At 38.1% G+C, this 26,884-nt stretch overlaps 1 protein-coding gene across 3 annotated transcripts in view; it reads left to right on the forward strand.

Moving 5' to 3' along the window:
• Positions 1-26,884, forward strand: part of LOC105226361 (protein pellino) — a 98,376-nt gene that overhangs the window by 52,765 nt on the left and 18,727 nt on the right. For all 3 annotated transcript variants that reach the window (XM_011205210.4, XM_011205211.4, XM_049447248.1), the window contains exon 3: positions 15,930-16,022. In XM_011205210.4, the coding sequence (XP_011203512.1) occupies positions 15,930-16,022 (93 nt within the window). The remainder of the gene's footprint in view (positions 1-15,929; positions 16,023-26,884) is intronic.

Raw genomic sequence — 26,884 nt, forward strand, 5'->3', positions numbered from 1 at the left:
GAATGATTTTTAACAACCCTAATATAATTTTTCGTTATTCCTTTACTTAAAAGTTATACATGCTTTTGATTTTAAATGTAAACCCAAAAATTTAATCCAAAACTTTGTTGTCAGCTCTGACATATTTATTAGAAATATTTGCAAGAGCATGTAAATCGATACTATTTGACCTGGTGACAGTCCATTTTACCACTGAGTGCAGTATATTGCGTGTGTATAGAGTGTATACACAAAAATTTTAAACGTTTGCATGCACTCAATGCCATATGGTTGCATGGTTGCATACCACAAAATCGACCACCAACATCAGTAAACAAGCATGCAAACAGACCGCTGTACATACGTAGTATATAAGTGTTGTATGTATATAATGTACACTCGCTTTGTACATGACCGCAAAGGGCGAAAAGCCATCGAAATACGCTCCGCACTCGAAGAAAAAGGAAAATCGATTGTGTCCCACATTGTTGTGGAGCAATAAATGCCGCACAAAGCTAATAAAGTACTTAAACGTAGTCACACACACATATGTACATATATAAATTTATATATCTGCTTTTTTGATACACAATTAACTGTACATTATTATTACGGTGTGGACGCCGCCGCCGTCTATTCATGGGCTACTTTTCGCTTCGCCCATTGACGTCCAAGCAACGTTTGAGCACTTCAACTCATACACACACACATACGCGCACACTAATACCACCTTAATCGGTCTAATATCCGCTAAGCCAAAACTCGCAGCTCTTTGTTGCCGGCAAGTTCCCTTCCATGTTGCCAAGCGCCGGTCTTCCGTGCTCACCAAAATATATGAAACAATGTGTAAGAAGATAGCAAAAACACACATTACTATGTACATGGCCACACCGCTGTGCCATGCTTTGGTTCGACTGTTCGGCTGGCGGCGCGTTGCTTTGCGAGGAAATCGATATTTTTTCACATAAACAGCTGATTTGAATGCACACGAGCAGGTACAACAGGACACGGCACGCACAGCCGGTTAGCAAAGCAAAGTTTGTTTTCCACTCTCGCGCATACACGCACACACATCGAATGATTACACATACATACACACACCTGCTGGAGCTCTAAGTGGCGCCGGCGACCTTGTTTTGATTGAAAACAACAATTTGAACAGAACAAGCAAGTCGCATGTTCAGTATGTTCATACTTAAATATACAATTTATCAAAATGTACGAATTTTTTATGTAATTGTAGTAACATTAGGGTGAGCCTTTGACTTTTGAGTTAAGAATACAATAATTTATTCATAATTAGGAATGAAAGAGCATTTTCTTTAAGTTTTTTTATAAGTGACAAAAAAGTACACTCAAATTGTAAATAAAATGCAAAATATTTAATTATTCATCAATATTTATTTTGTCGCCTTCAAAATCAAGTTCAAATCCCCACAGATGTAATACACTTATGCCAACACTTTTTTAAAGTCCTCAAAACACTTTTCATGAGCACTTTTTGAGATGGCCTTCAGCGTCTTCAGCGAGTTTTGTTACCTCTTTTCGAATCGAGTGAAAACGGCTTCCATGGAGCGGTAATGTCAGTTTGGGGAACCAGAAAAAATCACAAGAAGCCAAATCTGGTGAATACGGTGGTTGATCGATGATATATTGCGTTTTTTGCTTTAAATTTGTTCACAATCGTGGCTCGATGCGATGGTGCATTATTAACGTGTAAAATTCTTGGATTGTTCTTCCACAATTTCGGCCGTTTTGACGGATTTCTCACGCAAACGCTTCCAGAACGAATTCATGATGCAGCAAACCACGGATATCGAAACAAAACAATTAGCATAACCTTGATTTTTGAGTGGCTTTCCGTGGTTTTTTTGGTTTCGGCTAGTTTTTTCCCCACCATCCCGATTATTGTTGACTTGCTTGCATGTCAAACTCATAAACCCATATCTCATCAGCAGGTATCTCCATGAAAGTAGGATCGATATTCGCACAACCCAGCACGTGCAAAGAGAAAAATATTAAAAAAAAAAAAATCAACTTTATAGGGACATGTCGAACAAGAACGCCTTTCATACTCAAAAAATCCATAAAATAATTTCAACAGGCTTGCGAGAGATGTCGAGCTCTCTTGCCTACTACTAGCAACAAAATACGACAATATGTAGTACAACAAATCCTAATAATTAAATCTGATTGTGTCCGTTCATGTTTGGTTTTCAAAAGACATTTACATGTAAGAATATCCTCCAGTGTTAATGTAGAAGAGGCCTCTTAAAGGCGGAGGATATTATCTCAATCTTTATTGACGGACTGCAACGTAGTGATTGAGGATATTAATATATTTCGCTCTGTATCCGTCCACCAAACTCTGCTGGCATCTTTCAGGTAGAAGTACTAGGCATAGGGAAGGAATGTGGACTTCTGCTGAATAACGAACAGGAAGATGCAGTAAGCTACCATGTACACAGATAACAAGACGGCATTGTTAGCCTTGTCGTTGCCAGAAACTACTTCGGACGTAGTAAACAAATGTAGGAAGTCTTTAAGCTCATTAGCAGGTCAACTCTACTTTTCCATAAATTAAGTTTCCGAATACAGAAACATTTCCGGCAACTAAAAAGCAACCCAGTTGGCGAGGTCGAGAGACTTTAGACGAATGTGCTGCAAAAATGACACCGTGCACGCTAGGAACAATCAAGAAGGTACACAATACACAATTTGCTCCGATGGAAATCTATAAGCAAATTCTAGTTAACGAAGCGAATATAGCCCTGTAACAATATTTGAGGCAGGTGCAAACTCGAAGGCCGTGCATCGCCAGCTCTATCACGCACCCGACGTAGAACATTTGGAATCCACACAAAAACCTGGAAAGGCAAAAACAAAGCTGCCTAATTGAATTCAATATGCGATGTGGAAACCACATTAAGTGGTATAATTTGCATTTGCTCCTGCTAGTTTACCTGGCTGGCTAAAGGTATCGGTTTCCAAGGTCGATTAGCAATATGGTAACAGAAATCATTAATAAAAGAGCCACCTTAATGTAGTGAAAATCTATCTATATATATGTATATTTTTTTTTTTTGGCAAAAATAGTAGCAGAGGAAGGGGAAGACCTCCACTCCGTTGAAAAGACCAGGTGGAGAAGGATCTGGCTTCGCTTAGAATCTCCAATTGGCGCCACATAGTAAAAAGGAGAAAAAACTGGCGCGCTGTTGTTAACTCGGCAATAACCGCATAAGCGTTGTCTACGGCAGCAAAGAAGAAGAAGAGTAGAAGAATACATTATACTTTTTTGGTGCATCTAAAAAGATGATTGTGGATATCAAAGGTTCATCGTTGGTTCCGATAATATTTCGAAATAAAAACAATACATAATAAAAGCAAGTTCAAATCTTAAAATGTGGAACTTAAAGTAATTTATCTGCTTCCAATGCCCGGCTTAAACTCTCTAATCTTCTTTTCGCCACATAAACTCGAATTTAATTCCTGCTGCTGCTTTGCGCTGCATTTTACTACAACGAATCGTAAAAGTGGATGTAAACAATAAAAGTGTGTCAATAAAAAATCGGCTAAACCGAAGCGCACAGCCGGAAGACGGGGGAAAAGCTGCTGTCAACGCCAAGTGCCGCTACAAGTCGCGGCGCCAAAGCCAACAAGATGTTGTAGTGAAAATAAAAGCGAGGCAAAAACAAGAAGTAAACCGTTTTTCGCAAGCCACAATGCACCCACACGCAGGCATACACACACACACACAGCAATGCGCTCACCTCCTTTGTGCTGTCATTGTGTAACAACTCTGCACTGGTGTATCACCACCAGCAGCGATTGTTGTCTGCGCAAGCGTGACTTCAGCTGCAATTGCAGGAAAACATTACTGCCGCAAAATGTGAAAACAAAAACACGAGCAAAAAACTGATTTTGCAATCAAATAAATTAACAGTGGCATGTTAAGGCAATGTTAAGTTGCGATTTCGTTCACTTCGCTTTTTGCAAGCAGAAAATTACTAGTTTTTTACCGCATACTTGTGCAGCTTTATCACCGACTGTATGCTGGTGTGTATGTGTATGAGTATGTGGTACTGTTGTGCGTGTGTGTGCTCGGTTGTAACGTATGAGTGTTCTTGATCGCATTGAACATTACGCGTTGCTTTCACTTTCGAAATCGGCTTAGTTGCTGATAAGTATTTATTATAGCTAAATTTGATTTACGATTTTCCATTTTATTATTATTTTTTTATTTTTTTTTTTCCTTTTGAACGGAAATAGTACTTTTACGACTATCTGGTTTTTATTTTTATATTGAACTGCTTCGACAAGTTTTGATTTACAGTTGTAATATTCGAAGACTTCAATTTTACAGTATTATTGGGTAGTCGAAAAAGTCTTTTCGTATTTTGTTAGATGCAGTTGAAGTCGTAAATTTCCAGTACTACCAATCACATTATGTCATACCTTATTGTGTTGAAAAGGGAAGATTTTAAGCTTCATTTAACCAAAAAAAAAAATTTTTAAATTCGGGGAAGTTAAAAAAAAGTTACAGCTGTTCAAAAATGACTGCAAATAATGAAGAAATTCGCTATATTTTGAATTTTTGTATAAAAAAGTGAAATGCGACCCAAGCCACCAATGAAATTTGTGAAGTTTACGGAGACGATGCTGTATAAGTTCGTATAGCACGAAAATGGTTCGCTCGCTTCCGTTCTAGAAATTTCGAAGTGAAAGATACACCTCGCTTTGGTCGACCTATCGTTGAAAAAGTCGATGAAATTATGAAAACGATTCACCAGGATCATCGCATAAGCAGCCTTGACATCACTAAGCAACTTAACATTCAACATCAAACGGTTTTGAACCATTTAAAAAAGGCTGGCTACAAAAAGAAGCTCGATGTTTGGGTACCACATAAATAGTCTGTGAAAAATTGAATGGACCGAGTTAATATCTGCCAATCTTTGCTGAAACGAAGTGAAATGGAAAGGTTTCTGTAGCGAATGCTAACAAGAGACGAAAAGTGGATCAAGTACCACAATAATGTGCGAAAAAGATCATAGCCAAGATTGATGCCTCGAAAAGTTATCCTGAGTGTTTGCTGAGATTGGAAAGGAATCATCCACTATGAGCTGCTCCAGCCTGTTTGGTACCAATGATTCTATGTTTTACTGTCATCAACTGATCAGATTGAAGCAAGCAATCGAAAAAAAACGGCCAGAGCTGATCAACAGAAAGGGATTCGTCTTTAATCAGAACAACGCTAGACTACAAACATCTTTGTTAAATGGGCAAAAGCTTGGCTAGGAAGTTTCGATGCATCCACCATATAGCATTGATCTTGCATCATCGGACTACCACTTGTTTCGGTCAATGCAGAACTCCCTTAATGGAGTAAAGTTGGCTTCAAGTGAAGCCTGTGAACATTACTTTTTCGCCGAGAAACCAGAAAAGTTTTACACTGATGTATTAATGTCTCTAGCGGAAAAATTACAAAAAGTGGTCGACCAAAATGGTACATACATATTTGGTTCATTAAAGTTCATTATAAACATACCGTATCGTATGTCGATAATGGGAGTCCTAGGATCTGTGTATGATGAAAATAATATGGCAACGATAAATGACCGCAGTGGGACCAAAGAAATTCGCGAACACTAAGTTCTTTAAAGTTCGGACCAAATATTTTAAATAAAACTTATTGCTAGTCTGTAAAGATGCAGCTTAATTTGCAAAAAGAGTCGGCCACCTACATGATGACTAATTTTATTAAACTCTGGTACCACTAAAAACTCAAGAACTTGATATAAAACCAGTCCAGTCTTCATAGATTTATTTTAAGTGAAGTTTTCGTTCAGTAAAATAACATACCAAGCGTTGTTTTGAGTTACATACATACATATGTATGTACATAACTGTTTTTATTGTTTCGCTTATCTTCAAATTCTTAAAACTGCACAATCATCTCTGTCCGCCAAAATGTCCATCACTAACATTTAATGTGAACTCGTTTTTATGCAAAAATTCATGTTAATTTCTCGCACACTAATCTCCCTACACTCCCCCCGTTACACACGCCATCACCGGCAGTTACGCAAACCACCCACACGGCCATCACTTGCCGGCCGGCGGGTGGCTGACATCACCGATCCGCTCACTTGAGCGCAGCAAAGCAGCACAGCGTGTCGGTCACGTCAGTTCATGTGCTCGCTACCGGTCTTTTCATCAGCGCAAATCAGCGTCGCAATCAAAATCACAATTAAAAGCAAAATTTAAATGTAAAAAAAAACAAAAAAATCAAAAAATAGAAAAACGAAAATTGCAGCAGAAATGTGTGACAATTAGAGCCGACAGCAAATGAGAGACAATCGAAGTATGCCACGGTGCCAGCAAAAGTGTTGTCTGTGCCGAAAATGTCATCATAACACATCGTTGCGACAGCCACACGAAGTCGGGTGGGGGAACACTAATCTAGTTTTTTACGAGTGCAAACTGATTTCAATTACTATGTTGACACAAAAGGAAAAATTATGGAAAAAAGACGAATATCTGTCGTCATCCTTTTAGAAATTTGTTGCTGGTAATGCTTTTCGGGGGCAATTCGTACACGAGTTGAGCTGAGGTCACGCTGAACGCGACGACCTCATTAAGCCGAAATGAATCCACTTACAATGCTTATACAATTTTCCTTTTTTCTCTTTGAACTTACTACAAAAAGGGTGACGTACGTAAGCCATACTGATTCGGCTGGAAGAGATGTGGTGTTAAGCCCGCGCGACTTTAACGAAATTAAAATGTAGAAAATCTAAAATTGTCGTAACGTTCTGGCTTGTTGTACTTAATTTGCTCAATTTTGTTTTCAATTTTTCATTTCTTTGCAATTTATTCTCGCCACTTGCTTTAACCTGGCCTTTTCCAATTTGCTATTCGCAATTTCCCTGGCTGCCATCTACTCGAGAAGTCAATGCCGTCGGCGCTTTGAACACATATGTACATATAGTATATAGCTATTTGCCGCGCCTACTGCATTCTCTACACTTCTTCAAGCCCCATACTTCCCCGCCAGCAGTCGTACTTGGCAACGGTAATATCGCGTTATGGTGGGCTCTTATTACAACGCCGGGAGAGCGACAGCGGGTGAGGTAGACGGGCAGACAACCACTTCGTTGGATGGGCGCGCATCCACCCAAGGCGGCAAGTGAATTATTTCTACTTGTTGTCGTTGTTGTTGTTGCAGCTGGTGTAGACTTTCCTTCGCTGTTGTTGTTGCTGGGCATTTTATTTTTATTTTCTAAATAGGCATATGTTGTTTGCGTTGCAGATTTTCAAGTGGACGTCGCAAGTACTCACATACTTACATTTACACATACAGTCATAATTTCGAACTCCTCTACTTCCCTGTCCACCTCCCCTGTGCAACACAAGCAGTCAGACGCCAACAGCAACATATGAGCTGCCGCCTCTCTCCCTTCCTGCCACGCCAGGTCGTCAATTGTCTCGCAATCCGCATAGTAGAAATGGGGAGCAAGTTTGAATGTGACACGAAATCGATGTAGGCTGTCTACATGCATGTCTGTCCGCTGCGCCGGCAGCGCTTTATTTGCGGAGGGTGTGTTTTTCGGGTCTGTGTGCAACGCAGCGGCTATTGACTGCGCTTTCACCGAAGGGTTGTTGTTGCGCCTGTGCACTTGGCTGCTTAGTTAGTGTTCATGTGTGTATGCATGTGTCCTCCTCTTTCTCTCTTGCTTCATTCCTCTCTGCACATACATGTGGGTGGTTCCGCTATACGCCACCGTAACATCATATCATCGTTGGTTTTAATGCTTCTCTGCCGCTTTGCCGCCTGCCTGGCTGGTGTGCGCAAGAAGGCGCCACATTTCCCCTTTTTTTTTTATTAGACTCCGTCGCATTGCCTTTGACTTTCGCTCGCTCATTTGCGATTTCCTGAAATTTTATATACAATTTAAATTGTTGCAACGGCAATAAACAGCTTAATTGCTGAATTGCTGCTTAAATTTCATGTCGACGTTCGAAATGGGTAGTGGGTGGAGAGCTGTTAAAGCTAACGGCACTGCGCGTTGTCTATTTCGACAGTTTTTGGTACAATGAACTTGCTTTGGATGTTTTCAAGGGGATTTTCGATTGAATAATAATAATTTACATAATATATTTTTGGCATTTTCCAAATTATGTTTTAATCGTATTTACCTGTAATTCCTTAACCAACGTTATCGTATTAAAATTATAAATAACTACTGATAAAGTATTACTTTTTGAAGGCGAAAAATACACTTTACACAAGCTTGATGATAAGTTTGTGTACACTGCCAAAGGAAAATCAACCATCCCGAACGTGGTGGAAATGAGCACCGAAGATTGTGAAAGCAGTGGACACACAAACGATGTTGTTACCGGCGAAAGCATCAAAAAGTCCATAAAATAGGGAGTAGGCATTCTAAAGATAACAACTGAATGTGTACCTTATATCATTCACGAATATTTTAATATGAGAAAGCTCCGTGCAAAGTGGGTGCCGCGCGAGCGCACTTTTGATCAAAGACAACGACGAGTTGATGATTCGGAACCGTGTTTTAAGAAATGCAAGCATAATAAATTCAAGTTTTTGCGTCGATATGTGACAATGGATGAAACATGGCTCCATCATTTCACTCTGAAGTCCAATCGACAGTCATCCGAGCGGACTGCAGACGATGAACCCGCTCCATAATCATAGAAAAATGTAACATTCGTCTGTATTTTGGGATGCGCATGGAATTATTGGTATTTATTACCTTGAAAAAAGAAGGACAATCCACTGCATCAATTACATAACGTTATTGGGCTGTTTAAAAGACGAAGTCGTCGAAAAAGAAAGTGTTTTTATCGCCAAAACAATGTACCGTATTACAAGCCAGTGAAAACGGTGAATAAAATTCATGAATCCGGCTTCGAATTGCTTCCAGATCGCCAACAGCGAGTATTTCCTCAGATCTTTAAAGAATGCTCGCTGGGAAAAAATTAACTGTGGCCCCTTGGCCCCAATGTATTTGTGACAACGTTTTTTCTAATCCTCGAAACAGTTGTTAAAGTTAATTTCTGGAATAACTTTCTATTCACGCTTAAGGTCTTCAATTGACTCAAAACGGTTTTTCGGAGGGGTTGTTTGAGTTTGCTGAATAGCCAGAATTTGAAAATTTGGCGAAAAATTAACGACGGAGCATTATCGTCGTGTAATAGTTTCACGCAAACGACGCGTAACACTGAAATAGTATTCCTTGTTGACAGTTTGGCCGGTCGGAAGGAATTCGGAGTGCACCACACCTCGATAATCGAAGAAAACTGTCAACATAACCTTGATTTTTGACCTGTTTTGACTTGTGTTTTCGGTTTCGGCTCACCTTTTTTACGATATTCGGTCATTTCATTGTCTTTTTCTGGGTCGTAAGCATAGATCCAAGACTCATCGCCTATAATACTTAATACATTTCATGCCATTCCAGTAGTCGAAGGGCATTGTTTCACAGATTTTAACGTCGCGCTGTTTTTCGAAAAAATTGAGTGATTTTGGAATCAAATCGTACTTTCACTTCCCTTAGGGCTAGATGATTTTCATAATGGTTTTCACTTATTCCACTTATTCTTCTGATGTTAGTATTTGCGTCACAAGCATTTTTTATTCCTTTTTTTATTGACGTGTTGATCAACAGTTGTTCTTGATGGTCGTCCTGGACGTGGCTTGTCGTCAACGCGTTCTCCACCCTCTTGTACTCTTTGTACTAATTAAAAACGCTTGCTCGCGACAAACAATTATTACCGAAAACCTTTTCCAATATTCTGAACATTTCGGCACCAGAAATTCGATTCCACACAGAAAATTTAATGGAACTTCTTTGTAGAATCATTTGAATCATCGTAAAAATTGCCGAATGCAATGTACTTCAGAAAATAAGAAAGCGTATACTAAACACTAATGACTGTTTTGATGTGGCATGTCACTGACAGTCATGCCAGTCTAGAAAAAAAAATCGTTCGAGTTCGTTTTCGCGCAAAATTTAAATTAAAAAGTCTTACTAGTTTTTGCCCACAGTAGTACACGGATTTAATTTGAGTAAATTGTTGGGAAAATACCAAAAATAAAGAACTTGGCTTAGGACTCCGCCGAATTTCTTTATTATATTGTTCACCATATTATTTGAAATAATCCGCTCAGAAATTAATCCCAGGAATTGCTTAATATTTTATGAAAATGAACAAAATTAACAGATAGGAACTCAGATGTTTATATTGGTATGATCTACAAGAAGTCAAGTTAAACACCTTCTGATATGCGCAAGCATCAAATCAGAATTAAAACCCCGTTTTCTCACAAAAAAATATAGCCAAGCGAACAAACAATCGAACGCAATATTATTGCGCAGTTTTTAAAGACTCTCACTTCCTCGCGTTTGTAAGCTTTTGTTTAAAAAACACACACCTCTTTGTTATTCAATATAACGGTGTTATCAATATTTAATTAGCAACTTCCTACAGTGACGTGCGTTTTTTGCGCGTTTTATTTGCATTCTTTTTTACATACATTTATATGGTCTTATATTTCCTTGAAGTAATTTGCTTTTTTACTTGCCATTTCACATGCACTTACACACACACACACATGCCCATGAGTAGAATATGTTGCCTTTGTTGGCAGGCGGTTGTTAATTGTACCGTAAGTGGTTGAACGCTTGGCCATCACCTCTTGTCTGGCTATGCATAACGTACGACGTGTTGTTGCTGTTTTTTGTTGTTGTAAACATTGCACTTTTACGAGCGTATGCCTACTTTGTTTTGTTGATGTTGCCGAACAATAGTCCTTTCACCACAAAAAGCTTATCGAGTGCGTATAAAAATCTCACACATACATACATATACATACATACATATGTACTTACATGAGTGCATACATGCATATTTACTTACTTGTCTCAAGCAAGCAGATTGTAGCCATAAATTTTGCATACAAAAAAGTCACATACTAAGTACATCTTATATCGTTCGATATACATATATTTACCCAACTGCATTAAGCTAAGGTAAATATTTTCATAAATGCATTTGCACAAACACACACAAACATACATATAAGTTTGTGTGTGTGCTCTATGAGCATTTTGTCGTAGAAAGTGAACCACTTTACCCACCTGATAATTAATAAGCTAAATACTTGTTAAACATGTTGCAACCTGGTTGCTAACTGATTGCTCGTGCAATCTGCGGAAAGCAAATAAAGCAACAATAAACCCTTCAATTTACAACAACGTACATTCATATGCATAAGTACATACATAGATATGTAAGTAATTGTACGTGTTTATAAAACCCAAGGGTGTTAATTAGTTTTAATTATGAGAAAGTCGCCAAGGTAGTAAGCCGATATGGCTACGAGCAGCGATATTTTAATTCGTGATTTCGAAAACGGTGTTTTCTAATTTGAACAGCTGGCAAATAAAGTGAAAGAGGCGTAGTAATCTCACGAGTAGGAAAATTAGTTGTTTAAGAGGTCCACTTTGTTTATCCACATACAAGTAAGAAAACACAAGTTCTTCGTAAACTTTCCTTGAGGAAGCAGTTTCTTTTTCTTCTTTATTGGCGTAGACACCGCTTACGCGGTTATAACCGAATTTACAACAGCGCCATTTCGAAATACCAAGAGCAGCCAGGTCCTTCTCCACCCGATCTCTCCAACGGAGTGGAAGTCTTCCTCTTCCTCTGCTACTGTCGACGACTACTGCGTAGAACACTCTCAGAGCCATTGTGTGTTCATCCATTCGGACGATAAGACCTAGCCAGCGTATCTGCTGTTTCTTAATTCGCTGAACTATGTCAATGGCGTCGTATATCTCGTACAGCTCATCATTCTATCGACTGCGGTATTCGCCGTTCGCGCAAAATACCACAAATCTTAAGCAGAACCCTTCTCTCGAAGTCAAATCGCTATTAGTAGGGGAGTGCATAGGAAAGCTGAACAGCCTATCAGTTTGCAATCGTCTACGCCTGATATGGGAGCCGGGGCGCATAAAGGGGTAGCCGACAATGAGCTGGCCGACGAACTAGCCCCTCTGCGGCGGCTTCTAGGATTATGGAGCCAGAAACATACATTGCGGTGGGAGTCCCACACCATAAAGTAGTTACTCCCCACGAGTGAGCCACACCAAGTTGGGAGGTTACAACCTAGCAAGGTTTAGAGATATGATCAACCTTCCCAGAGACAAATTCCGTCTCCTTGTCGCGCTCTAACTGGGCACTGCAGGCTCGCCGGTTTGCGACATGGAACCGGAAACTCCAAAACACATGATTCTAGATTACCCAGCATTTTGTAGAAACATGCTCAAGATCTTTTTATCCATCTACTCAACAGGGTGCATCCATCTACTACGCAGTGCAAACCTCAATTACTTTCTATCTTCTATCCGCAGTTCAATAAGATCGCTTCGCTGGTTTCTGACCACCGACTTTGAAAGCGATGTTTTGGAGAAAATTACAATGAAATATTGAAGTAGCCGACCGACCCGCTCTCCCAAAGGTTCTATCCACTACACTTGTTCTACGATTGCCTTGAAACTCCGGGAAAATATTCTAGTTACAAAAACGAAATGAATTTTACTAAGCTTTCATTACTTAGTATTCTCTCTACTAATATTTGCAAAATTAACACTTTCCAACTGTTACTTTTATTTACCGCTACGTCAGTCAGTTATTCCTATGCATTTAATCCTCTTTGCGTAACTTAAGATGTAAGTTTACATAAAGATGTTTAGGGATGCCCTCGAATGAAAATTTTTACGAACCCTGTAGGAAAAGTTGAACGTATTTAAAATATCTGCTTTAAAAAGTGGACAAATATAATCAAAATATTTATTGGTGTGCTTTTTTTGTTGACGAGTTGAAAGAGAGCACTCTTTGAGAGAGCGAAGAAGCATTTCAAAGTGCTTCGGATTCTATATAATATAACCTTATACATCGACAGAGTACTGTAATATAGAAAACACAAAATATGCTGCTCTCTTTAATACAAAAAAAAATATAAGAATTTACTTTTAATCCGATGCAACCCTGATAAAAAAAAATTAAATGAGCTGCTATGTTCTTTTCTAACTCGTTAACAGATTATTTACTTCTTACGTGCTAGTTCCTAGTATTTTTAGGCATTAAACATTACTTGGGTCATCTCTTCTCGCTGTCATGACTTATTGAGCAAGTTCTTAAAATTGGATAAATATAAAAGCCTTATCCCATTTCTTATATATACGAGCTTCGCATGAATCGGCATATACGGTTCGTAGGCGGATTGCGCTCCACGCGAGCCCCTACTTTGCTTATGAATGAATTTTTACGACTTTGGGTGTCAATTGCTGTTCTTCTCATTTCAAACAAAAAAAGAAACTGTAAAAACCCTACTTCTCTTGTTTCACATGCTGCTTTATGTCATTGTGTGTGTGTGTGTGTTTGCATTTCTCACAAAAGACTTGCCAAGTCAATAGCCAAGTCTTTTAAACAAAAGTAGCTGAATGCCATTCCAAGCCAGCAGGCAGCGCTGGAAGTGAAAGGTTGCTGCGTTGCTTTGTTTTTACTTATATTTGTTTTTGTTGCTGTTGTTATTGTTGCCATTGTCACTGTTAATTGAAATTTTAGTGGTAAAATAGGCGTAAGTGCTTTGCAAAAGCTTGCAAGTTCGTTGAACACACTTGCGCCGCTTACAGCAACACAATGTTTCATATTTGCTGCTTTCTTATGTTGTTGTAAAATTATTATAAGAAATAAATAAGTCTAGGAACTTTTGCAGTCGGTAGTCGCCGAGAGTTTGTGAACTACTTTCAAATATGTAATTACTTGGGCAAGAGTTGAGCACTGCCGATGAACAGTTATTTGCACTTTGAATATGTATATGTATGTATGTATACATTAAGGAAAAAAAGCACCCGGAAGTTGTAATTACCTGGGTAAATAATATTTCTAAAAAATTTATTTTGCTAAGTTGGTAGGACTATTTTACTAAAAACACAAACCTGATACAAAGTCAAAACAGTCAAGGACCGTCGAGAGATCTTTGAAGACATGCCTCGTTCTGGATGGCCTTCAACCTCTTCAACTGATGAAAATATTAAAAAATTGAAGGATTTGGTACTTGAAAATCGTCAGGCATGTGTTCTCTCGCGAGTCCGTTCGAATGATTTTGGTGGATATTTTGGGCATGAAACCTGTTCCTGCTCGATAAAGCAGAAAAGAGTTCAATTGTGACCGAATTTAAAGCCAAAAACGCAATGAATTACATCTATTAATCACCAGATTCACCAGATTCGGTTCCGTGTGATTTTTTCTTGTTCTCCAAACAGAAATTATCCCTCCCTGGAACCCGTTTTCAGTCGTTCGAAAAGATAAAACAAAATTCGATGAAGGAACTGAAGGCCGTCCCAAAAAGTGCTTATGAAAAGTGTTTCGAAGACTGGAAAAATCGTTGGCATAAGCATATTACATCTGCTGGGGATTACTTTGAAGGCGACAAAATAAGTATTGATGAAATATTAAATATTTTGTGTTTTTTTTTATTTTATTTATAATATCCTGGTCCTTTTTAGTCACAATGCATTTATGTATGGCTTATGCCATACTTACGTATGTGTGTGAGTGTTATTTAATATCAATTGTTTGCGAAATAAAATATTCTTTTATGTCAAATAAAACTTTTTGTTGTTATTATTAAAACTTTTTTCTTTGGTGAGCGATTCCTCTCAAAATGAGATATGTACATATGTAACTATGTGTGATACCACCTTGACCGAAGAGACTAAATTTAACATATTGAGTTGATGTGGAAAACGCCAACCAGAAAATCGGAATTCATTATATTAGGGATATGAGGTTGAGACCAAGGTATAGACTAATTCCATTCTAAGAAATCTTGTCCATTTAGTTTCATTAAAATATCACATTTTAATCAACTTCATTGGTTTAAGTGCAGGTGAAAAGACTGAAATCATTTTATGGCGTATATTGGAGGCAGAAAAAGGCACGGGATGCTTGTATTAATTTTGATATTGTTAGAGAACATTTTCGACATAAGTTTTCGCCCAATTTTTTCCATTTTAGACACAAAGATGTACAAACTTTTATGAGCAAAACACGCTCTCTCATTTATGCGGTAAAGAGTCACCTGGAAGTTCAAAAATCTTTGTATTAGGTATTTGGGAGCTAAGGGAAGTATTGACATTGACATATTGACCCATTTGTAGCACACCGACATACCATTGTTAGAAGAGAATTATCTCAGAAATTCGTTTTGTGGGGGCTTGAGCACTTTCGGTTGGATTAGGACAATTTTTGGTTATAGGGTTGCACACTTCAAAAACATTAGTCATGAAGTAGGCGTAGCTGTAGTCCGATTTCGCTCATTTTCACACTGTAACATAGAAATGACAGAGGAATGACACATATGTACCAAATTTGCCATGTACCATAATTTGGGTGAATTCCGTCGGACAGGTCTCGAGATATGTGATTTCACCTAAACGTGATACTTTTACATCGGTTCCTAAAAAAGCTCTTATCATCTCGGGTGCAAAGTTGTATGTCTCTATCGTATTTAGTTATTAATTTATCGCACCTTTAGTACACACTGTCTGTAAAGTTTCTTATTCTGAGCGAATTTGGTTACTTTCGCTTGATTAGTTTAAAGATGTGTGCATTAAACCTATTAGGGGCGGGGTCACTACTTAACTTCAGCTGCACTGAAGCTAAAGTTTTCAAACAAGAACTTGATTTAAATCGGTCATTTTATATGACAGCTATATGCTATAGAACATTAATCTTATTATACTAACTTAGAAGATATTTTTTGTATTATTATTTTGTTTTTTTTTATTCTTACACTAATTTATTCAAACAACACTATTTATGACCTCAATGTTTCTTTTTAATTACAGCACCGACGGCACAGAATCTCCCATATTAGCTGAAGCCGATGCAGATGGTCATGACAAACCGCGAGTGCGATATGGTGAACTTGTTATACTGGGGTGAGAACATATTCATTACATGCAATATCTTTGTATATATACTTACTATATTATTTGTAATTCATTAAATGTGCATTAGAAAATATAATAGTCGTTAGAATGCCTCAGGGACGTAAACACGCACGCATGCAAAAATAAATGCAATTACGTATGTTATGGCCTTGTAGGAAAACTTAATGATTGCAAAAATTTTAAGTTGTAATTGCCAAATATTCGAATGGAGAGTCTTGGGTGATACCATTTATATATAATAAAATAAAATGTTAACTTCGTCTGAAGCTAAAATATCCTTCACAGTTGCATTCCACATAGTCTCAAAAGGTATTGAATGATTCTTTTCGACATTCTGATCGGTCAATATTTATTTTGCCGCATTTAAAGTAATCTCAACCAGATGTAATACAATTATGCCAACGATTTTTTCAGGCCTCTTTTTTCATAATAATTTTTTGGAATGGTCTTCAGTTGATACAGCGAATTTTGTTTTACTTCTGGCAAAAAGGGTTCCATTCCGATGATTGTTGACTTGTTTATCGCAACTTTCGAGTCTAGCAAGAACGGTTTCATGCCTAAAATATCCACCAATTTCATTCGACGGACTCGTGAGAGATGTCGAGTTCTCTGCCATCACTCGTAACTCTTTCATGAAGATGTCGAAGGTCGTTCAGAACGAGGCTTATGTATCTTCAACGATGTGTCGACCGTCATTGAAGGCTTTGTAGTACCCATTAGCTTGCGTTTTTGATAAAACGGAATCACCGTATGTCTTTTCCAACATTCTCAACGATTCCGCTCACGAAATTTGGTTAGAAATACAAAAAAACCGATTCGATACTTCTGGGCCTTCAAAATATGAGCAACTTTCAATCTTACACTCCTTATTTGAGTGAAATATTTTTGCCGCTAGCCACAAGCCATAAAATATTTTCCTATATGGTAACTACATCGTCTACACCCACACAGATTCCAGTATGCCTACCGTTTAACTCACTAGGCGCTGCTTCTCTCGGTTCGTTATGTTGGGATGAGAGCTTAGTCATAGCATTTACCATTGGTAAAGTAATGCTTTATATCAAATAATTATTACTGATTCACTTAGATGCTATATATAGCGTACATACATAAAGCGCTTGGCATATACATAAATATGTATGACTCGGCGTAGTTTTGTGTTTGGCTTGACATTTGGCATTTGTTTGGCCTCTGCCTCCGTCTCCACCCAACTATGTGCTATTTAAAAAATTTCTTTAAAAAACACGCATTGACGGCGCCACTCACACTCACACACACACATACAAACTAGTGCATGCAAACCTATTCAAATGAGTGCATTGAGCACACCTCTTTTTCTTGATGGATGTGAGAATTTCATAGCTAAGCTTTTTCGCCTATTTTCGAGCGCACGAAAGGTCAACTAGCGACAGACGGACAAACTTTTAGCTTTACTTATAGATTTAGACATACAAACACTAATGACTACAACACGCTGCAGTGTCATAAACACTTTGACGACTAACATGTTTTCATTGGTTGTTTCTGTTTTTGTACTTTTAAACTTTATACTTGTGCGACAGTGCAGCAGATATATGTATGTGTGCATAGTACATTTAAGCTTCAATTCATTAACATTTAAAATTAGATTGACACAAACATGCTTGTTATTCGCTACAAAGTTGCCGCAGCCCATTGGGAAAAATATAAAAGAGCTGCCCTTAAATTTGTATGTATGTAGGTATGTATGCATGTAGGTTAGTTTCAGGCTTCTAAACAAAGCTTTTGAAATATATTACATTACCAACCGAAACATCCAAACTTTGTATTTAATGCTGAATTATGCGTCTTGACTTACATACATACGGTGATCCATTTCGAGGTTCGCTACTTTTCCTAAGAAAAAATATATAAACTTCAAATTTAATGTGAATTGTTTACTATCATTCGAAAGAACAAATTTAAGCATTAATTTTTTGAAGATTACCTCTTTCAAATATTGTCCGCGGCTACGTCTTAGATGGTTCATCCGTTTAGTCCAATTTTCAATGACTCGTTCGAGCATTTCGACTGATAGCTGGCGAATGACACGCGTGATGTTTTGCTCCAAGGTCGGAATCGAAGCGGAATTGTCCTCATATACTTTTGACTTTACATATTCCCACAGGAAAAAGTCTAACGGTGTGATATCACAAGATCTTGGCGGCCAATCGACGGGCCTGAAGTGTTCTCTCAATACATCCATTGATTGATGCGATTTGTAGTAAGAGGCGGCGTCTTGTTGAAACCAAATGTCGCCGAGATCTCTAGCTTCAATTTCAGGCATCAAATAGTCGGATATCATGGCGCTAGAACGGTCGCCATTGACGGTTACGTTCTTTCTGCCATCATTTTGAAGAAATGTGGACCGGTCTAAAAACCACAACAAACAGTTGTTTTTATTGTCAGAAATGACAGCTCTTGAATCTCTCCAGGTTTCTCTTTGTACCAAATGCGCCAATTTTGCTTTTCTATAATACATACCCCTTCTGCTAGAAATGGTCCTCATCGTGGAACAAAATTTGGCTCGAAAACGTCAGGTCTTGGAACTTTTCAAGAGCACACATAGCGAAGCGCAGTCGCTTGGGAAGGTCGAGCGCTTTCAGTTCTTGCAGCTCGTGATATCGGAAGCTGTATTTTCTCCACTTACAATTTAATATATCGACATAAAATGGAACGATATTCCATTCGTCAGTCCGAGTTACTGCAAACGACGCCGAATCGACTCTACACGGTCTACGTGTACACTCTCTGCTACGGCTGCTATGTTTTCTTCACTGTGTGCTGGACATTGTCTACTCGGTCAAATAGTATCTAATAATGAATGCTGGGTCTCAAGATGGCTGATGGTGCTGCAAATAGTACTCTCAGTAGGCCGATTATATTGACCATAAGTTGAGCTAAGCGCGCGAAACACATTCTTTACTGAACCTGAATTTTCGTAATAAAGTTGAACGATTTGTAAACGTAGTTTAGACTTAAGGCTTTCCAATTTCTTTTGAAATACCAAACAATACTGAACAAAAATAACATGACAGCTTGACACGACACGTGCGATCTATCAAAAAAGGCTATTGAAAAAGGCACTTCTATTTGGAGCACCCGTTAGTACAGACGCATACATCCTAGGGCGAGTCAAAAAGTCTAATTCTTTTTATTTCCTGCACTGGGCATATTAAATTTGTCTAGAGGCTTACAACACTCAGAAGGAGACATTTTAAAATGTATACCTAAATTATCGACATGACCAGCTGAGTCAAGTTGATCTCTGTCCGTCCGTCATTGTTCGTCTGTATGTATAGTATATACGCGAACTAGACTCTCATTTTTGAGATATCGGTATGAACGACCTCTTTCAAAAAAGCTGTTCATTGGACCACTATAGTTTCTAACTGCCATACAAACTGAACAATCGGAGCAAAGTGCTTATATGGGGACCATTTTCATTTGACGAGATATCTTCAAGAAATTTGGCATGATGTATTGTCTGAGACAGTGGTGCCAAAAATTGTTCAGATCGGATGATTATAACATATAGCTGCCATACAAACTGACCGTTAAAAATCAAGAACTTTGAGGCATCTTTCATATTTTCGGTGGAACCGAAGTAAACGTTTTTTCTTGTTTTTTCTGTTAAATTCTCAAAATATCAATAAAAATATCCTCTACTTTTCAGTTTCCTATTTTTTTCTTATTAGGAAACAGAGAAGCCTAAAGCTTTTCTATTAGCACCTTTTAAAAACTCTCACCTTTTAAAGAGATTTTTTTTGTCGTATCTACCAACTGAATTTTCTGGGCTTAAAGTAAAAAAAAATCGTGTTTTATACCCACCTTAATACATACGCACACACTTGTTTGGCATGTAATATTGAAGTTGTTGTGAAATGTTTCAAAAAGGACACAAATCACTGCTGGCTGGCGGCACCGCTGACCTTAGCACGATGTAACCAGTTGAGCTGCAGCTCTAACTCTATACGCTGAAATCTGTTTGATGACCTCTACCACATCCATAAATTAGACTTACACTTGTTATTGTGGAACACTCATGACTGCGAAATGTTGTTATTCCCGAGATTTATGTGCGTTTGCCTTTCTGATGATGACAATTCTTGTGTTGTTTTATTGCTTTTAGTTGCGATTACATCGTTTGTTGTTGTTTGCAATCACTTTGGCGCCAAAATGGAATTGTTTTTTTTTTTATTGCTATATTTTTCTCTTGCTGTTCAAAGCGGTATCACAGTTGGGAACACAGCAATTTAAATGAAAACTTTTATTTAAAACACCGTTAAATTTCTGATTCTTAACTGGAAATATTTTAAACTCTTGTCTTCTTGTTCAAAAAAATTTTGGATTCTCTCTTTTCAACATTCATTGAATTTGACGGAATACTTGTCACAAAAAGAGAGAGTTTAGCTAATGCGGCACAAAAGTAGATTGAAAAGCTAGTAGGTGGAAACCAAGAAAACTGAAATTACCTTCAAACTATCAACAACTGATCGAACAAAACGGTGGAACTTCAACTAAATATTATTCTTCTTTACTGGCGTAGACACCGCTAATGCGGTTATAGCCGAGTTAACAACAGCGCGCCAGTCATCCTTTTTGCTGTTTGACGCCAATTGTAAATTCCAAGCAAACCCAGGTCCATATCCATCTAGTTTTTCCAACGGAGTTGAAGTTTTCCCTTTCCGCTGACATTGTTGTTGCTATTAAAGCTGGTTCCAAGGTAGACGAAATTATCTACGACTTCGAAGTTATGACTGTCAACAGTGACGTGGGAGCCTAGTCGCAAGCGCGACGACTGTTTGTTGATGACAGGAGATATTCCGTCTTGCCCTCGTTCACTGACAAACCCATTTGCTTTGCTTCCATATCCAGTCTGGAGAAAGCAGAACTAACAGCGCGAGTGTTGAGGCCAATGATATCAATATCATCGGCGTACACCAGCAGCAGTTCTTATAAAAAATGATACTTTCTCTTCAGCTCTGCTGATCGAATTATTTTCTCCAGCAGCAGGTTGAAGAAGTCGCACGATAGGCAGTCGCCTTGTCTGAAACTTTGTTTGGTATCGAACCGCTCGGAGAGTCCCTTCCCGATCCTGACGGAGGTTTTGATGTTGGTCAACGTCAGTTTACACAGAGATATTAGTTTTGCGGGTATACCAAAATCAGATATCGTGGCATAAAAGCAGGTCCTTTTCGTGCTGTCAAGCTTTCAAATCGACGAAGCGTCGATTCTCTTTTCACGGGTCGTTTCCAAAATTTGGCGCATGGTGAATATCTGGTCGGTTGTTGATTTTTTCCTCTTAGTAGTATGAAATGTTGCCTACAATTATTAATTAATATGAGAGTTTACCGAAGTCATAAACCAAATACTTTCATATTTATAAAATTTAACTATCCACCCTATTGCTATAATCTTTATAAAACAATTTATATGCAAAAATATTCTTAAATGAATAAATAAAGCGATAATGTATCACCATAATGTTCTGTAAACGACAATTTGATATCTATAAAGCCAAGGCCAATTCGTTCGAGCATTAGAGCGATAACAAAAAAAACTAATTATGTGCCCGAAAAGCAATCCAGCACACTTAATTGCTGTCATTGCTTGTTCCATCGACAATATTGAATCCCTTCTTCGCGAACGCGCTTCGTGTTTCTTTTTTCTTCGCTATATAACTTTGATTAGACACTCGTTTTGCTGCTGTTGCACTCGGTTTGCTCAGATAACTGTCATTCCGTGCTGTTAATTAAGTTCTGTATTTGTTAATGTCGCCATTTCGTGGTTTTTATTTTTGTTTTTATATTTGTTTCTGTTTTTTATCATTTTGCTTGCTATGTATTCCAAGTCACATTGCTGTGTTAATTGAATTTGTCCAAGCAAATTAAATTAGTTCCTTCGACGTACATCTGTCTGTTGTCTCAGTACTGATTGTGTGTGTGTGCGTGTGTGTTTCGCACTGTTGACATGTCTTCGGAATTGGGTCTTTAAATTGACGCATTCGACGCATTTGATCGGCGTTTGGTGACAACCAGCAACAGGCAGTAGGCAAAACAAACGAAAAAAATTACTCACGACAGACACAAAGCAATAAAACAATATTCGTCACGACAATCAACCAGCTGTTGTTGTACGAGTATATCGTATCGGATTTCCCCCTAAAAGCAATAATGTAAGCGTCAAAGTACCCGCCTGGCGCCGAGTCGCCAAATGTGGTGTCGTAATTTCTCATTGCCGATTTTACTGTGACGATGGCGGCGACGAAGATGTCATTCTCGCTAGCACCCCAGCGACCGCAGACTTTAGCTCTTAGTTGGTCTTAGTTGGGGGCGTGTTACTTATTGCTTAATTGTTCAATTTTTTGGGTTGTTTTGTTTGTGCCCATTTTTGGCTGGTGCAAGATTCGATTGTTGATTTCGCGACCTCGTCCTGCTTTTGATTCCTATTCAATTAACAAGCAAACCAGTGTTGCCACGTATTTGAAATTGTTTAAAAAGTTTTTATTGCTTAATTATTTTTTTATTTTATATAAAAATAAACTTTGCAAGTGGCAACACTATTTTCCAGAAATTGTGTAAAAATATTTTTTTTTGTACGTGGCATACAAATGCTTCAACACGCGATACAAACTTACGATACATACATACATACATATGGTAAATTGGCAATTAATTACCTCGAATACGAAAGTCGGTCTGCCTGTCTGTCTGTATGCAGATATGTGTATGTACATGTAGGAACGTCTGCCCGTCTGGTTAGTGTTGATATATCAGCGACCAGCAGCTAATAAGGAAGCATGTTTCGCCCATTTTTTCGTTTTGTAGTATAAACATAAATTTCTTGTAATTATTTACACACATACGGACCGATTTTAAGGCTTCTTTGTAAGCAGTAAACTCAGGCGAAATGCTTTCATATACATAAACATACATATGTGCAATGATGTACAATGAGTTTCATAAGAATGAACCTCATTTTTAGGTTGGGTTAGGTTAAGCGACTGATAATCGCGAGGATCCGGCTTTAGTAGTTGAAATATCGGTCCTTTGAGCTGTCAAGGTCTGTCTTAATCAATGAATTAGTCGAAATGCAGAGGATCCTGAGAGAAGTAATGAAGAGGGTAGTACTGGAATTGAGTTCGCTGAGTGTTCAAAGAGTAGTTGAATTAATTGCATCAGTTATTCAGTCATTAAACTCGTATGCGGGTCTGATCACAGCAGAATCGCTATAAACTGCAGAAGGCAAGACCTCAAATTAGCGCAAAACTTATAAGCGAACATTGTCCCATAGGCTAAAACGAGATTAGGTTAAAAGTAAGTTCCAATTGGCAATTTGAAAATGTGGTGCACTTTCTCCCTTTCTGTCTAGCTTTCGGTACACTGAGATTGCCACTACACCTCGAAACGTAGCGCAATCTTCTTTCGGGAGATGAGCACTTATTCACAAAGTTCACAAACTGTTCAACTTTATTACCAAAATTCACGTTCTGTAGAGAATGTGTTTCGGGCGCTTCGCTCAACTTATGGTAAAAATAATCGGCCTACTGAGCGCACTATTCGCAACACTATCCCTCATCTGGAGACCCAGCATTCATTATTGCACATTTCGACCGAATCGAACACGTCCAGTACGCAGCCAGTTCGGCGGCGTTCGCAGCAAGATCCAACGTTTTCGAGCCAAATTTTGTTTAACGATGAGACCCATTTCTGGCTCAATAGGTATGTAAACAAACAAAATTGCCGCATTTGGGGCGAAAAGCAACTTGAAGATATTCAAGAGCTGTCATTTCATGCAGAAAAACAGCGGTTTGGTGTAGTTTGTAGGCCGGTGGAATTATCGGTCCATATTTCTTCAAAAATGATGCCGGTGAGAACTCAATGGTCAGTAACGAACATTATCGCGCTATGATAACCGACCATGTTCTTGTGATCTCGGCGACATTTGATTTCAACAAGATAACAATTCCCACATATTGCATCAATCAATTGATTTATTGAGACAACATTTCGAGGAGCAGATAATATCAGGTTTTGGGCAGGTGGGTGTGCCACCAAGATTGTGTTATATCACACCTTTTAGACTTTTCCTGTAGGGATATGAAAAGTCTAAAGTCCCGCTTTTATTTACGACTTAAAGCAAAACATCACGCGTGTCATTCGGCAGTTACTAATCGAAATGCTCGAACGAGTCATCAAAAAGTGGACTCCATGGATGGATCATTTAAGACGTAGCCCCTGCCAACATTTGAAAGAGATAATCTTCAAAAAATAAATGTTAAAGAATGTTCTTTCGGATGATAATAAACGTTCCCCATTAAATTTGGAGCTTCTGTGTTTTTTTTTTTTTTAAGTAGGGAGCCTCGAAATTGATCACCTTTTATCTATACTTTCTCCTTGACGGTCCAGTTTTCGCTAGACTAATACTACTTCGAGAAATCATTCAAAATTAACCTTCTGTCTTTTTTACATCTCTCAGGATCCTCTGCAAAGTTTCGGTATCGCACGAAATTATCGTGAGATTAGAGCTTTCTCGATCGGCACTCGACAGAAAACAGCTCTAAATTTTGATCCATATGTAAAAAGCTTTTTACGCCTCTTCTATAGCGATTCGAACCGATCACATGTTTCTCACGGGTAAGGGTACAGTTTCCTGAAACGCAGTGTTCACACACATACTTATTTGCTTCTATGTGTACATATATGTATATGTACATATATATGACTATACATGCAGTATATGATCTTAACAAAAATAAGTCGTCAAGTGTAGACCAGATTCCACCGCTGCTTGAACGCACTAAAAGGAGTTAATTGTTTGTTTTAACTGCATATAAAGCAAATGTTTCTATATATATGAATGTACATACACGTGTATATATGCGCATATTCGTCGTGCCTCCTCATACCGCACCACGCACTATAATTAAAAGCCACACTAAAATAAAACCATAATGCCAGTTGTAATGTCAAGTCATTAAAACTAATAACATCATTAATAAAATACTCACTCGCTGCACTTGTAAATCCAACAAACCGTTGTGGTGCTTGAAGAGTCGTGCTGCGGGGAGGGGCATGTGTCTGCCATCAGTTAACCAAAAGGGAGGCCACAACTAATTTTTTGGCGCGCAAAACTTACAACTTTTAATAATGTTTCACTCTTATCGCGAGAGCAATCTTGTTATAAAGTCTTTATCACTGTGTATATGTATGTATATATGTATATACTATGCCATATCTGGGGTTGTTCGTATATTTTTATATACTGTTCGTATTGTCCATATATGTATATAATTTTTGAGTTAAAAGTTTAACACTTTTTTGTTAAGGAGAGTATAAGTCTCTTCCACTAATGTACAAAAGTATTCTGCCTTTTGTACTAATTTCAGTACCAATATGTCTAGCAAATAGTTACAACTTAAAAATGTATAATTTTAACATCACATCTATGAGCTATTGGATTTCATAATTATTATTTACAATAACAATTCCTTCAATGAAGTTTGTCCCTATGTAGTTCCCCAGTAACCTAAAAAAATTTTAGAAATGAGAGAGTCATTCTAAGTAACTATTAAAAAGTTGTGAAGTTTCAAGATTTCTTTCGAACTACTCAATCGATCCTAATGAAATTTTACACAGGTCTTTAAAATATAACGGATTTTTTCAAAACAACGCTACATAAGCAGACCGATCCCACAAACGGCGCCATATTTGTCCCGCTTTTTTTTGTCATTTCTCTTCAGTAAGGTTTGCCATTTCATTATGGAAAGATATATGATCCAACAACGGGTAGAAATTATTAAAAATTACTGTAAAAATTCGAAGTCAGTGGTCTCAACTTTAAGAGCGCTACGTCCAAGTTATGGTCCTGTCACATCAATAGTTTAGCGTCTATTGGCAAAATTCGAATCCACAGGCACAGTTTATAGTGTCCCCATGCCAGTGAGACAAAGAAGTGTCGAGAATATTACTGCCGCTAACGCATCAATTGAGGAAGACCCAAATCAATCTCTCACACTTCGTTGTCAAGGGATGGACATCTCTGTGACGACGCTGTGGCGAATTTTGCGAAAAGATTTTGGCCTACATCTTTACAAGATCAAATTCACGTAAGACCTGAATCCATCTGACGACCAAAATGGTCGTATTTTCGTGAATTGGTCTGAGCAATAACTTGAAAATGATCCGGATTTTCATCGGAAGTCTTTTACAGCAATTAAGGCTCATTTTTGGGATGGAAAGGCTTCGTCAATAAGCAAAATATCACTACCGCTCAATGATTTTTTCCTTGATTTGGATGATATGGACTTGAACAATATGTGGTTCCAACAGGATGGCGCCACCAGCCACATAGCGAATGTCACAATCAATTTATTGAAAACCAAATCTGGTTAAAGTGTTATCTGGCCCACTGGTGGCTTCGGTCGTGCGATTTGACGTCGTTAAACTATTTCCTGAAGGCTACGTCGAGTCAGCCATCGACGATTGATGAACTTCATACAAATATCGAACGTGAATTTGCCGCAGTATCGCTGATTTATGCTTGCAAGCTGTCGAAAATGGGTTCAGCGTCTGGACTACTTTGGAACGCACCTTGTATTTATAGTAAATGTTTACTATATATATAGTAGATATGTATATTCTATGACGAATAATATTTCCGTCATCAATATTATGCCTTTGGATCTTGCGTTTCATTACCAATGTCACCTGAGCCAAATGTTATTGGGTTTAAATTGCAAAACTTCCACAAAATATGTAAAAAAATAAATATATGTATATTCAAACATGACACAGTTGTTTGGGTGAAACCTTGAAAAATGCAACAAT

The sequence above is a fragment of the Bactrocera dorsalis genome, chromosome 2 (genome assembly GCF_023373825.1).
Source record: "Bactrocera dorsalis isolate Fly_Bdor chromosome 2, ASM2337382v1, whole genome shotgun sequence".
Taxonomy (NCBI): domain Eukaryota; kingdom Metazoa; phylum Arthropoda; class Insecta; order Diptera; family Tephritidae; genus Bactrocera; species Bactrocera dorsalis.